Raw genomic sequence first — 15,124 nt, forward strand, 5'->3', positions numbered from 1 at the left:
AGCAATTGACGGTCCGAGAGAGAGAAAAAAAATTGTATGAAAAATAGGAAGCGGAAAAAGAAAATTGTACAACTTTCGCGGGACAATTTTTGTGGAACGATAGCTTCGAGGAAAAATGGCGGAGGATGTATCAGTGAGCGAAACATGTTAGCAATGAAGAGTCTCACAGAGATTTTTAACCGCAGTTTCTTAGACATAACTTCTATAGGCGAATAAATAAAACAAAAAAAAAAAAATGAAGAAGCGTAAAAATAGTTTTTAAGTCGGTATTATTTATAATCGTGTAAGGAGACAAAGCGAAGCAAGAATAATTGAACGTTTGTTGTGTGTACATCGTAAAGATATCGACATTTATATTATAGTTGATTCTAATTCCCCAAGTATCCGATTAAAGTGAGGTCGACTCATCGTTTATATCCGGTGCAAGATTTTGATCAACCAGAATGACGCGAAACCAGGTATGTTAACCGTACGATTATGCATTCGAAATAAATAGTGTGTGCATTTAAGTAACTGTCGATCCTCCATCACTTACCTTCTAATTAAATCACCTTATATTAATAAACGATTATCTTCGCTTATTTTATTTCATTCTTCGTCATTCATGGGAGGAATGAAATAATAATTCGTAAAAATGTTCTTGATATTCGTTCGATCACTTTCCGAATCGTTGGCATATGTTTTCAAATTTTAGTTAAGTTGAAAATAATCGATATTGAATTATATACTTTCTATGTAACCAATTTCATGAACGATTTTCATTTTGAAGTAATCTCTCTGTCGAAGAACTTATTTGGACATATTTATTTCGAAAAATAGTATTAAAAGGAAACAATTTCTTTTCGGTTAATGGATTTTATATATGAAATTTCCTTGTCTGTTTCAACGGATTATCGCGTCAATTTATTTTAAGTGACAAGCACGAAGACATGATTTATTCTAAGTGTTACTATATTCTTAACTACATATCAACTAATTTAGCATACTTTTATTTTTTTTTTCTAAAACGCTTTGAACTTTGCAATAATGCTATCATTATATTTACATATTCCAAATTGTAATTTTATTAGTGTCTAACTATCTGATCGAATATCAAATAGGGGATCGCTTGATAAATTTTTATAGTTTTCGGAAATTTAATTTCAGGAAAAGCCATTTAACATCTTTAAGACACGCAATACAATATTTCAAAACAAGTATTTGCAAGACTTATCCTTAATATGTTTATTTAGTTAAATTCAGATCGATCTCAAAATTACTTTCAGGAAGAAGTAAAAAGAAACGTAGAGTCTTCGTTCTACATGAAAAATAAACAATATTTTCTTCCCAAAATTGTTTATAAAATCATTCGCATAGTTTAAGCACAACTAATTTAAACACCACTTACCTTATATTACGTCCTTGTGGGCACTAATTATTAATAAATAAATAAAATATTCAAATGGGCAATAATTAATAAAATACTCAACTGAGCAATAATTATTAATAAATAAATAAAATACTCAAATACACGAACAATTGGAATCCATTTTTTTCAAATTCATTCCTTAAAACATTCGATCGATTACAATTATACTAAATCATTTTGAGATATTGAATCTTAACTCTCTTATCGGAAAATTTTTTAATTAGTAATTATCACATGCAAAATGTCCAAAATTCAGAATCCACTTCGTGTACCCTGTTACTTCCTTAAGCAGCATACGGTATATGTAATTTTTAAAACAACGATAAATTTGAATTTTATTTGAATTAAATTTGAATTTAACAAATATTCTGTAATTTCTTCACAATTTAACAAACGAAAATCTGAAATCGGTGATAAGTTTGATAGGGATAAGAAAGAAAACAGGCAGCAAGTAGTTTGCAAATGTAACAATCGTATATTTGTTCCAATTTAATACTTTTCTTTTATACAATCGCATAAGAAGGTACTTCGATTTATTTTATGCTTTCATTGAAAAAGAAAAGTCACCGGTGATTGCGGAACAATTAAAAAATGTTGGGCGTATCGGCCGTTCAGAATTCGCTTAACGTCTTTCACCATCCAGGCTAATCTCAAGGAAACAGTATCGAATTTGTCAGTATTTCCTAATTCTTACGGTAAAATGCAAATCGAATGAAATACATGCTACAATTCTTTTTAGAATTTATTTTATTCGTATAAGAATATGCAGGCTGATTAAAAGAGAATTGAATATCGTTTAAAAATTGCATTTCCCACGAACACGTAATCTATACCAATTTCTAAAAGAATTCTCCAGTTTTTCTTGCACTACTGATCTATTTATGAAACATCATGCTATGCGATTTTTTTCCATTACTATCTTCTCTAATTTATACTTTTTACATTTTCTTGGTTTTTCAGTGTAATTTATACTCCTTAGGAAGAATGCGTGATTACATCCTGCTACTAAGTATCAATAATTAAATACGAATCGTTAGTATATTCTAATCAAGCTAACTATTATACAATACTAGCAAAATATCGGAAGGAACTCTTCCAAAATAAGGCGAGTTGTACGTAAAAAAATTCAGGCGAGAAAAAACGAGAAAAGTCCAAATTCACAAAAATTTCAGATCAAAAGAAGAAAACGAGGTAATGCATCGATACTATCTCACTAATCGCTACCTGTAACATTGCAAACATTTGGGTATAAATTAAAGGGCAGAATTAATGAAAAAACGCATAGTAAATTATGTATATGTAAAATTAACGAGAAATTGTCAAAGATTAAAAATAAGAGTTATAGAGCTCCTCCATAAATTGATTTAGACTACATTTCTATTCGAAGCTTGAACACACAACAGTAAATTGTTGGAAATTTTCAATTCTTTTAAAATCATTCTACACAATGAAGGATGTAATAATATTTTTGAAAAGTGAAGCAATTAGAATTTCTTGCAGTAGAACCAAAATGTCAAGCATTTAAAGGGTCAAAAGTAATACACTACCATTGCCCATCGTTACAAATTGCTAGTTTTTTCTTATGTAAAAGAAGAAACTCGTTAAATTAAGGTACAAATTAACATTTTAATCTTAAATATACATTTAAGATTACGTTACTTATTTTTTTTCTTTTCTTTTTCTTTTTTTTATTAAGAAGTTTATTTAGATTATGAACATCAGAACGAGGAATTATTAATAAAAAGTAATGGAAAAATATTTGTGACATTATTTTCCCTTGACGATCCAGTACTGAGAATAACTTATAATGAAATTTTCTTCTTACACCTCGTAACATGTTTCTTATGTAATTATTTCATTTGTGCAACTACTCAAATCAAAATTCATCCTAAATGTTGTACAAAGTATAAATCATTCTAAGATATATTACATAATAATGGAAATACGAAAAGATCTATTTAGAAACTATTAAGAGCATCAAATATTAACATTACTACTGTTATTATTATTATTATTGATTATATACAGTGTATTTTATTTAACTGGAACCACAGTAATATCTCGTGGACCGTTGAAAATATGAAAAAGTTGTTTTAATAAGTGTTATTCATAATTAATCGTGGGGTATTTTGTATATGAAATTGTAGGGGAAATTTCAAAGACAACTTAATTTTTTTAAATGGAATATTACACATCTTTATTCATATCATGGCGTTTGTTAAGACGGGAAGTATCTTCGTATCTTCAACGGTCTACGAGATATTCCTGTCTCCAGTTGAACAAAACACATTGTAGACCAGGCTCGGTAACTACAATCACCCAAATTTGTCGAAAATTTTGGAGAAACTTTGTCTCAACGCAACCAAAGAAACATCTCGTTCGATTTGAAATTAGTTTGAAAGCATTTCCATATTTCTATGAAACGTATTACTATCTATGCTATTTATAGTTCAATGTAAAATTGTTAACAAAAGCTTTCTCCAACCGTGATTAATGTTCAAGTATACTTAAATACCATGGATTATCAAGTTATTCTTTTGATACTAACATATTTCATATACTTGTTTATAATCTCCTACTCGAATGCTTTGGAAACAAGCCCGACACCTTTGTAAATAAGAAATTATAGTTACGAAAATACAGAGCGACGAATTTTAGAGGATTTAATCAATTTAAAGGAAATACTGTTTGAAAATAAATGAAATTGGACCGTGAAGGGTTATTATCGTCTTCGATCGTAATTACGCTTCGATCATATGAAAATTGATAAACTTATTAGCAGTTGTGTATACACGTACGGAGCGAGATATTTAAACAAGAACATATTCCCATTGGTTCTGAATATCTGTGATATACAGGATGTTCCCTTTAACTGGAAACAGAGAATTATCTCACGAGGGATTGAAGTTTAGAAAAAAATGTTCCTGCAAAAGTTGTTTGGTATATAAAAGGACATTAGGTAGTCTAAATAATTTTTCTGTGGGCGTAGGAGAGAGGGAGATATCAAAGTTAAGTTGATTTTTTTAAATGTTTTTTGAGACAAATTCAACGAAATGTCACATTAAGTCATTTCATTTCATGGAAAGTTGGAAAATCGTGGAGAATTTGTATTAGTAACACAGTCAAGCTGGACGAAAGCGTGCGACACATATTGACCTGACACCTCGATTCTTCACTACTTCATGATTTTTCATAAAACGAATGCCTCTCAACAAATGATACCATATTATGAACAAAAAAATACAGGGCTCCATTTAAAAAACTTAAGTTGACTTTGATGTCTACCCCACTACTACACCTACAGAAAAATGATTTAGACCACCTAATGCCTCCATATTTACCGAACAACTTTTGTAAGAACATTTCTTTCATAACTTCAATCCCTCGTGAGATATTCCACCGTTTCCAGTTAAACGGAACACCCTGTATAAGTTTGAATTTTTTCATTTTAATATTTAGAATTTCAATAATTTTTTTCAAATATCTGTCTAACATTTAGGAATAATTTTGAGACTATTCCTATTTTTATCTTAACCGATATTTCCTGCAAATAGGAATATTCTTATTTTTAGTATTAAAAGTATTACCAAATACGCTTAGTTTTTATAACAATATTTTTAATGGTAGAAACAATTTTTTTTATTTCAATAGAAATTTCTCTAACAATATGTGGTTGAGATTTTATTTAAAACGTACTGTCTTTGTATAATGAACTAAACATCATGCAGAGTCAAGGAATGAAATTACTACTGGTCATTTTAAATAATAAAAAATGTGTTCTTAGGAAGAATAAATTACAACATCGACGCACTTGAAATTTTCAACAAAAAATGGCAGTGTAAAGAAAATATTCCTTCCACAATTTGTTTTTTAACAAGCATATTCGCATAATTCTAAGTAGGGATGAGCTGGAGTTCCTGTTTATATATATCACTCTGTACAAGATAAAAATGTCTATCAGTTTAAGTCATTTAATTAACTAAACATATTAAATATAATACGTACGTAATGTACAAGGAATTTAATGTTTATATAAAGCGAACAGAGCGCTCGTATAACCTGAAGAACAACACGAAAGAGCGAAGATAGAAGAAAGAAATGCATTGTTTGAGAATTATCGTCACGATAAAATGCTGTAACACAAAAATTACACAATAAAAAAAGGTTCGACAAGAAGGCGCTATATTATCGTTATCGAAGAAAATGAACTACTAGAACGATAAAATATCAATATTTAAGCATAGAATTGAAATCACCATTACCAAAGCTCTAATATTCTCTTTCCCGTATAATTTCGTATAAATAGAAAATTTGGGAGGGAAATGTTTTAACCTTTAAAAGTATCGTAGAAACGTAAATTCCACTAGATCATTCGCTCTCATCTAACAACGGTCGAACCAAATTATGCAATGACTTGTCGCTAAAATTCTTCGTCACAAAGCAATCGAACTGAAAACGATTATACACCTCATTTGCTAGCAGTCTCGAGGACCAACGCTATAAGGGCAACTATCTAAAAATTTTCTTCGCCTATTTAATAAACAACCTACGACAGAAGTCCATCGATGTTCCAGCTAGAGTGAACAAACTCATTTCGGCACCAAAGAACAAGATAGAATGTGACAGCGGTCCTCTCTCCCTCCGAAAAAAAGCAAGTTGAACGATGAAACGTTATTTTTCCTTTCATCGAAAAACGATAGGAAGAGAAATGATCGAACTGAGAAGAACGAACGCGCCATTCCAGTCGATTTCTCGTAAGTAACGTGTCCCTTCGTCAGTCCAGTCTCAGCTTCCCCCTCAGACCGAGCTTTTCTCTTTGAGCAACGCGTCGATGTCCTTCAGAATATCGTCCGAAGCCATGTCCAACGTCAGATAGTCCTCCTCGTTCATATTCAATAGACTATCGCAAGAAGCCGCGGTTTCCTTCGTATCCTCTATAGTATATGTACCGACCAATTTTCTTTCATCATGTTTCTCCAAAGTCGTTTGGTCTTCATCTGTACTACTATCACATAGTCTAATCTCTACTTCGTTCTTCCTAATTGTATTGCTCGATCCAATTGATTCTGAATTATCCAATCTATTTACAGAATCGGTTACTGAACTCTTTGTGATGGATTCTTCAGTCTTCTCCTCGACAATCGTTTCTTCTTCACAACTTTTCTCTAGTAGTTCACGAACATTCCTCAGTTCCCCAATTTCACTTTCAATCGACGTAAACCTCTTTGGAGATCTCCTGAGCTTAACAGGTGGCACGTTACCCACTACAGAACGAGTACGATCGGTATTGCACTTGACCTTGCGCCTGGCCATGTCCTCCTGGCAATCCTCCAGTGACCTCTTCACCCCCCTGACGGAGACAGTCTCTCTAAGTTCAGCCAACGTCTTCATGGCGTCTTTCAGAAACTCTGTTGTCGATTCCTCTTTCTTTTCCATAGAAATCTTTGATTCCGTACTTTTCTCGGGTAACTTCTCCTGAACAGCTTTGTGCCTCTTTCGACGACGAATTTCCTCCAATGTGAGGACCTTGAAGTCCAAGCTCTTTTCGCCGTTTTTCTCTTCGTTGACCGGAGGGTACAGACAGATCCTTTTGGTCCTTCGAGTCTTGATCTTCCCGCCGCCCACGTCGCTCTGGTAGTCCTCGGTCTGATAGGAATAGTAAGCTGCGCTTTCTGCCTGGATCTCCTCCAGTCGAATCTCTTCATACGTCTTGCAGTAAGGGACCCTCGGCTGTGGCTTTACCGGAGACGGTACACTTTCATTGTCTGACTCTGGAAGAAACACAGCACGAAATTGCAGGAATCTGTTTTTCTAAGTAATAGGTGAACGAGGCTTCTCCATAATTCTGGTCGACGCTCATCAAATCCTAGAATCCTCAGACATCTTTCTCGAAACGTCTCCTTTTCACTTTCCCCAACATTTTATAGCTACTCCTTCAAAATGAAATTTCACTTGACTGGTGATAAAGTTATATTTGATTCATTGAAAATTTTACTCAGTGCCTCCAAAGCATCTTTCTAACGATGGAAATTAGTTAACGGCTTTTAATTAACTCTAAACAGAGTTGTGATCGTGGATTAGTGATTAAGTTCAATCTGGTACCCTCTGATTCGTTCCTGTTATCATCTGATTAGCGTTTCTATCACGAATTTAAGCAGTTTTCAATCTCCGACAGAACTTACCGGGAAAAGTTTTTACTTTTTCTAATGAAAAAATTCGGTTCGAGCTAGAAATAAGGAGAGTGTTTAGTACAATTCCAATACTTTGATCGATATCCCTTGGAAGCAGATTACAGGATGATCCATCTCCGCGTCTCCTTGCAGCCAGCGTCTTTGTTTTCTTTTGTTTTTCCTCTTTTTCCCTCTATATTCTCTTTATATTAATACTTCATTCTCTCTGATTTCTTTTAGTCACGTGTTATTCCCAGATATTTAACTCTTTACAAAAATCACAAACGAAACTAGCATATCCCTGGTATTAGAAATCTACCTGTATGGAGTTTTCCAATTTTTCGATCAGGTAATTAAATATTACACCTGACTTATGCTTAAAATCCAATGGGTGAATCATTATCGTCGTCTTCGTTGTCTCTTTGCATTATTTTTTTTTTTTGTGCTCTTTTTCTCTTTCTCTCTTTCTTTCTGAGTCTCTGTCTACTAATCGGTCTTTGAAAGGTCTCTTTGAAAACTCGTTTCCTTTTAGTTTTTTTTTTTTTTCTATTTTCTAGCCCCTCCAGGGTTTTATCTCCAAATTCAACAAAGAACAACGATCGAAAAGCATTTCACGAGCTATCTGTGAATCTTACGCGGAAATCCTTCTTGTTTTCAAGTGAAAATGGGAGAAACGTAAATACATTTGTAACAGAACACAGTCAAAGAATCGATCATCGACACCAAGTGAAAAATTCAACGATGAAAGATCAACGAGAAGAACCAAGTTTCCAAGTTTTTTGTTTAGTAACTGTCCAAAAATCTATCCTATTTTTCTTGTTGTTGTTGTTGTCTTTTTTGTTCTTTTAATGAGGTACAACATTCGTGAACATTTTACAAATCAAATCGGCCATCCACTCGCTACTACGTGAATCGAACGATTCGAGCGTGAAAACAATATACACCGTGTGTCTCCAGGTGGAATTCATAGTTTCGAGTGACGCATGTACAATTTCCACGCAGGGAAAACGGCAAACATTCCAAAGTTCACGAAACGTTAATAAATTATTACGAACCAAATGATTGCGCAACAATTGGTTAGGTTCAAAGTCTTGAAAAACATTGGAATGTAATGCGATCGATGAGCTAAATGTAAAACCATCACGAATACAGCAGATATTCGAACGTTGGAAATTCGTTTTCTTTTTTTTTATTATTATTATTTATTGCTCCAGGAAAGTAGAAATGATTGCAAAAATTGAATACTACTTCTTTCCCTGAACAAATACAACAAAATGGAATATATTTGTTTGAAAAATGAATTGTCCGATATTCGAGATAGTTTCGCTTAGCTTAGAATCGATTCATTGAAATGAATGGACTCGACAGAATAAACGCAAAAAAATAGCATCGAGAACTAATCGACCAGTGTACAAAGACGATCGGCCTTTCCTTAATTATAACAAAACACATAACTGTTACGTGTTTTTCAAAGTAAATTTAGAAAAATCGTCTGTGTCACGCTGGCGTTATTTTCCCTTTCGTTTCATGGCATCAAAGTTTATTGAAATCCAAGTAATCGTCTCCATAAAAATTAATGTTTTCCATTCGTTTACATCGATTAGATTACGGAATTGGAGTACTTATCGCATATTCAGCGTATAATCTCTCTCTCTCTCTCTCTCTCTCACTTTCTCTCTCTCTCTCTCTCTCGCTCTCTCTCGATCGAGTCCCTCTCTTTACTCGACATTTAAGAAGGGACCTGCTCGCCTTTTCTCTCATTATTGATCATCCAATAAAGTGTCGTTATAAACGAACGCAACGACAATTTCTCTGACTCATTTGCATGTGTTCAACTTCTCCATAAAAAAAGAAACTAATTGACAAAATGAAAACCGTATGATTGTTTCATTTTTAAATTCTAAATTCTGAACAATCGATAATAATAGTCTTTAACTTTTTTTTTAATTTGAAAACCTGTATAACTGGTACTTCATTTATTCATATTCCGTGATTTTTCTTTCTGCCAATATAAATGACTGGCGCAGAATACGGATGGTAGAAATTGTCGTTGATCAAAAGATTGCACGCGTAACTTCCGGTATTCAATGCATCACGGAACACGCGCATTATAATTTCAAGAAAAAAAAGGACGCGAGTCTTCGTTTACAACAATACCGATATAACAGAAATGCGGACGACAAATAAAAACGGTCGCACTATTGTGAAGGCAGTAGTAACAATAAATAAGAAAGGAAAGGGAACAAGACAGAAAAAAAATAATAATCGATCGACGAAGTAATATATAATTCAAATATAATAGAAGACCATCTCCCGGATGGAGGACAATGATTAAGAACAATGATTGCAGCTGGACGCACACGATAATCAACAATTTAAAAAAAAAAAAAAGAAAAGAAAAGAAAAAATCAAATACCAAAGAAAAAGGAAAGAAACAAAGAGAAAACCTGCACCGAGTACCCCTTAAAACGGAGAAAAAGAAAAACACGCGTAACTCGAAGCTCGTTGCGAAACAAGAAAAGAGAAAGAAGGAAATTCAAAAAAATTACGAAACCATCTAAGAATATCGATACAATTACGAAACCATCAAAGAATATCGATACTCTTATAATCCAACGAGAAAAAAATAAAAAAAAAACAAAACAAACCAAAAAAGATTATATAAAGATCGTACTATAAATGTGGCAACGATCTATCGAGGAATTTCATAAAATGCAACAGAAAACGAGGATAAAACTTTTTTTCGAACGAACAGTGTTCGATAGAAATCGGAACAAATTACACGTTAAAAATTCAGCTAATAAATAGTGATTAAGGTCGTCGCCGGCGACACGAGTCCAGCTGCTGATCGTTTTTCTCTTTTTCTTTTTTTCTTTTTTCTTTCCCTCTCTTCTGCATTTAAACGTTCTAGATTAGCATTTTTACAACTATTTCGTCTCTCAATAGGCACGCACACACGCACTCGCGAAGAAATGACACGCGTTACAGGCCGTGTGCTTCGAAGAGAACAAGCGATAATTGCACTTGCTGCATGAGAACACGTCAAAAGACGATCTTGTTGGGCTTGGAACGATCGTTTCGTCTGAAAAGATGCATCTCGAATTTTCTTTCTCAACTGTGTATCACTGTAAATTTCATTTCACGTCTTTTGCCATTCTCGAAATTCTTTCTTTCTTTCTTTCATTTTTTTTCTTCTCTTTTTACATTTTTCTTGCTTTCATTCTCGCATTTTAATTCTCGCGAACACGCCCTTTCATACTTCATTACTTGAAAATACAGTACAGAACGCCGTTGAAAAATAATATGTTTAGTGCAACAACGTCAATAATTACAAAGGCCTGTAATTATCGAACTGACTCGGTACTTTCTGTGTATATTTAATCTTCAGTGCGCTATTATCACATTTCTCGTAAATTCGCGAATAAATCGATCGGATTTCATGAGTCTCGACTGTTTGTAACATTAAATTAACATTTCTCTGGCAAGATAACGGAAAAACGAGAAACTGAGAACTCTCACCCTCTCCCACCCTACCTACCCTACTCTCACATTCTCTCTATCTCATTGCCTCCTAGTCTCCTCTATAATATACAATCTTTCTTCTCCTCCATGCTTATACTCGCATTTCTCGTTTTCTTTCATCCCCACTACCTCCCACCTTTTACTTTTCTCCCCTTAAATCACAAATTTGTTCATTCGCAAGTTTACGTACACGATTTACGTAGAAAACGAAGAAATTCTATTGCGTTACCTCGAGATATTTCAAACACGCATTTTTCATGCAAACATTTTGCATGACTTTCAAACGAACGGGTTCTTTTTTGTTCTTTTCTTTTTCTAATTTTCATTGAAATAAGAAAGAGAAATTCACTAGGAGGTTAAGACGAAAGTCTAGGCACTAAAACGTAGAATTCTGTCCATATAAATCGCAGAATAGTAATAATCCCGAATTCATCGTTCGCGAGATCGATGCTCGACATTCAGACACGGCGACGATTAACTCGATCGTGAATATATCAGTTAGCAGTTAAATAGAATATAATTACTTCATTATGCTGTGTACGGTAAGTCGTAATAAAGATTACATTTTTTTTTTGTTTTTTTTTTTCATTATATCTCTCGTGCGGATCTAGGCGCAAATAGTATTCCATAATAAAAATAGTGTGGGTGTGGGTGTGTGGGTGTGGATCTGTGTGTGTGGATGTGGGTGCGCGCACGCGCGTAGGAGGGGGCTGCGTGTGTGTGTGTGTGTGTGTGTGCGCGCGTGTCGCGCGTGTTACTGGAATCTAGAATATTCTTATGTCGAAAACTCTACCTTTTTCATTTTTAATATTCTAATGGTAAACAAAGCGACGTATAATAATATTATTCGAGCATGATGCGACTGAAACGAAATTTTACACGTACTATTCCACCAAGTTCCGCTTTTTTTTTTTTTTTTTTTTTAAAATACGTATATGTAAATATGTATCTGTGTATGCATGCAATACGTGATATAAAGTTGCATTTCTCTTCCCTTTGAAATTCTCTCGCTTTTAGCGCAAGCGCTTATCCCCTTCTCTATACCCGCGTATACCTTCGTATAAATACGTAAATATATATTTGTGGGAATACATATTTATATATTTATATTCGTAGCATTGTATTTATATTACGTAATCTCACCGTTCAATCGTTCATCTCGTAATTCACACGCGATTTCCGCTTCCTTTACTACGAAAGTACGAGAATCTACCATAATCGAACAAAGATGGCATCCACGAAAGAAACGAAACGTATCTAACCTTAAAATTTCCCTCGGTCGAAATTGAACGTATAACATTAGTTTTTTAATGAAATCATCTGAAAAAAATTTCTTTCGATACAGATGCTTTCGTTTATTCATTCTCATTCACCGTGGAAATTTCTATCAAGTCGTATTTCGCATGAAACGAAACTTGTGCTGCTAAATTAAAAATTACACGAATTCAAACAAATTGTCAGATTTCTTTCGTGCAGCACGATTTGGTCAAACGTTCGTTTCCCTCTGCAAATGCAAAATTTTACGATCGATTTCCTTCCTGTTAGTTCGATGATGCAAAAATTTGGACGCAACAGTCTGTACGCTGTTGTGACAAATTTTGTCTAAACACGAATAGTTATATCACTGTTGCTCATTTACTTATTATCCCATGCCATTTCGAAACTCGCTAATTCGTGTGGGAAGCCAAAACATATGAAGGCATTTATCGTATTTGTTCGTGTGTACGCACTATATAAATTAAGGCTGGGACACTGTTGAATCGGATACTGCTTATCCCTATATATGGAAACTCATATTTCTTTATCTCCTACTCGTTCAATTCGCATTTATCTTTATCTTTTCAACAGAAAATCATCATTACTGTGAATTGCATGTAACGATACACGCCGTATTACACGAAAAAAGAAAGCACGTGTGTGCGCGTGTATTTGAGGCAGTATTCGACTCGAACAATTTTCTCTTTCGACTTATACTTTATTAAGCTTAAAGCATAACCGTCTTAGAAATCGTACACAAAAAAATTTTGGCATACCTTACGCAATGGAAAGACAACTTTTTTTTTTTTACTTTTTCTTCTTTTTATCATTTTGCACGAATAGGTTATGCTTCAAGCACATATCTTTCTGACAAAAGAAGCATTCTTACTTTTTCTTTATCTTTTTCAAACTATCAAACACCAAATATATATTAAAATTCAGTCTCCATAAAAAATAAACAAACTGCTTCACCCTAATCAATCTCAGAAGTCGAAATGGTTATCAAGAAATCTGTGCGAGTTCAAATCGTGTGTGTGTGGCAAAGCGACGACCCATAGCTATCTTCTTATTTCATCCAGTATAATTTCATGTTTCAGTATTGTTATAGCACAACGAAAAGACGTGGGTACTTCGATCTTGTTTTCTATTGTGCGGCATTCGGGAAAATTCAAGGCTCATCGCGCTGCCGCTGGAGAAAGATAGCCATAGGCAGTTAGAGGGCTACAGGCAAAGTTTAGATATAGCAGCCCCTGCAAAAATTGATATTCAAATCTACGTTTTTTTTTTTTTTTGTTTTTTTTCTCGTTCTTTTCTGTTATCTTTTTTTGTTTTTTTCTGTTTTATTTAGATAAGATCATCATGCTCTTTTTTGACGATACAATTACTCTTGTCTAATTGATGAAGTATGATAATGTAACTATAACTGTGTTCTGATAGATGTTAATTTCGATTATGACTAGTCAGTAATTTTAAACTGATATCATTGAGAACACAGTTCCAGTGGATCAATCTAAATGTTGCATGTTATCCCTCTTCCCTGTGATATACACTACATGTGTATACAAAATTATATGTGTAATCGATCATTATATTGAAATAACACACACCTTTGACTATAACTTTAAAGTGTAATGTACACAAATGTTCAAAACGATCTTTCAAAGAAATCCTTCACATATCAATATGATTTTATGATCTTATTCTATCCAATAATAAAGACGACGATATAGACCACCTATTGCTTTTCACTACATATTCTTAACTAATGAAACATCTTCTTGTACATATCTTCTTCCATATATTTTTTCCTTTTACATAAGCTAAATAAAAACTATTAATATTTTACATTTATTGATAAATTCTAAGTAGTGCAGTCTTTATTATTGAAGAGGAAATTTAAAACGTATTTTGTGAATTTACAATACATCAACATGTACCTGACACTATCAAAAGCCATTACTATTAGCAAAATATCATATATGTTTTCAATGACACTGATGCAGCTTAAGCTGTTTTCTGGTAAAGAGCTTGAATTTTTTTGTCTTTTTTTTTTTTCTTTTTATAGTTTAGTCATATCGATTTCTTTCTGAATGAAATAAATTAAGTGAAGATCGATTAAGTATCGGAAATGTACTAACATTCCTGGTGCTCAATCAATATAAAACTTTGTGATAACTTTTACTGCAAAGTAGGAAGTATAACTTTTCACTTTTACATATAAAGTATTGTATATGCTCAAATATTTATACAATACTTTACACACTTTAAAGAACAATATCTAGTTGTGTCATATAACTTTATATCAGTTTTCTCCCTTGTATCAGTATTTTTTAACATACTTTTATATGCTGGTTATTGGTCGATGAAAACTTACACTGTTATAATCAGGGTATCCTGTTAACTTTAAAATCGTCTATATGACGTCATTTCGAGATATGGGAAAGGAAATCTTGATGTTTGAGGCTGAGAAGTCTGCTGAGTATGAATAGGTGAATATGATGGCTGTTGGAGGAGCGGAGAATTTTGTTGATTTTGCAATGGTGATAATGACTGACCAGGAGAATGTGAATGTAAATTTTGTGGATGAGAAAATGATAATGCATGATGACAAGGAGAAGTTTGTGAATTTTGTACATTAGCCTGGGGTATGTTCAAATTGTTTGTAACATTGATATTATTTAGTATGTTGAGACTGTTAGAAACATTATTGGGGATTGTCAGATTGCTCGGAATACTGAGTGCGTTTGGAATATTTATGCTTGTTTGT

The 15,124-nt window shown here is 33.4% G+C and overlaps 1 protein-coding gene across 1 annotated transcript in view; it reads right to left on the minus strand.

Annotated features, from left to right (window-relative positions):
* Nucleotides 1-6,181: 6,181 nt before the first annotated feature.
* Nucleotides 6,182-15,124, minus strand: part of LOC108578997 (zinc finger CCCH domain-containing protein 11A-like) — a 10,397-nt gene continuing 1,454 nt past the window's right edge. Inside the window, exon 6 of the mRNA XM_017942423.1 lies at nt 6,182-7,179. Within this exon, the coding sequence (XP_017797912.1) occupies nt 6,206-7,179 (974 nt within the window). The 3' untranslated portion in view covers nt 6,182-6,205. The remainder of the gene's footprint in view (nt 7,180-15,124) is intronic.

This window comes from Habropoda laboriosa, unplaced genomic scaffold, assembly GCF_001263275.1.
Source record: "Habropoda laboriosa isolate 0110345459 unplaced genomic scaffold, ASM126327v1 scaffold30, whole genome shotgun sequence".
In the NCBI taxonomy this organism is placed as follows: domain Eukaryota; kingdom Metazoa; phylum Arthropoda; class Insecta; order Hymenoptera; family Apidae; genus Habropoda; species Habropoda laboriosa.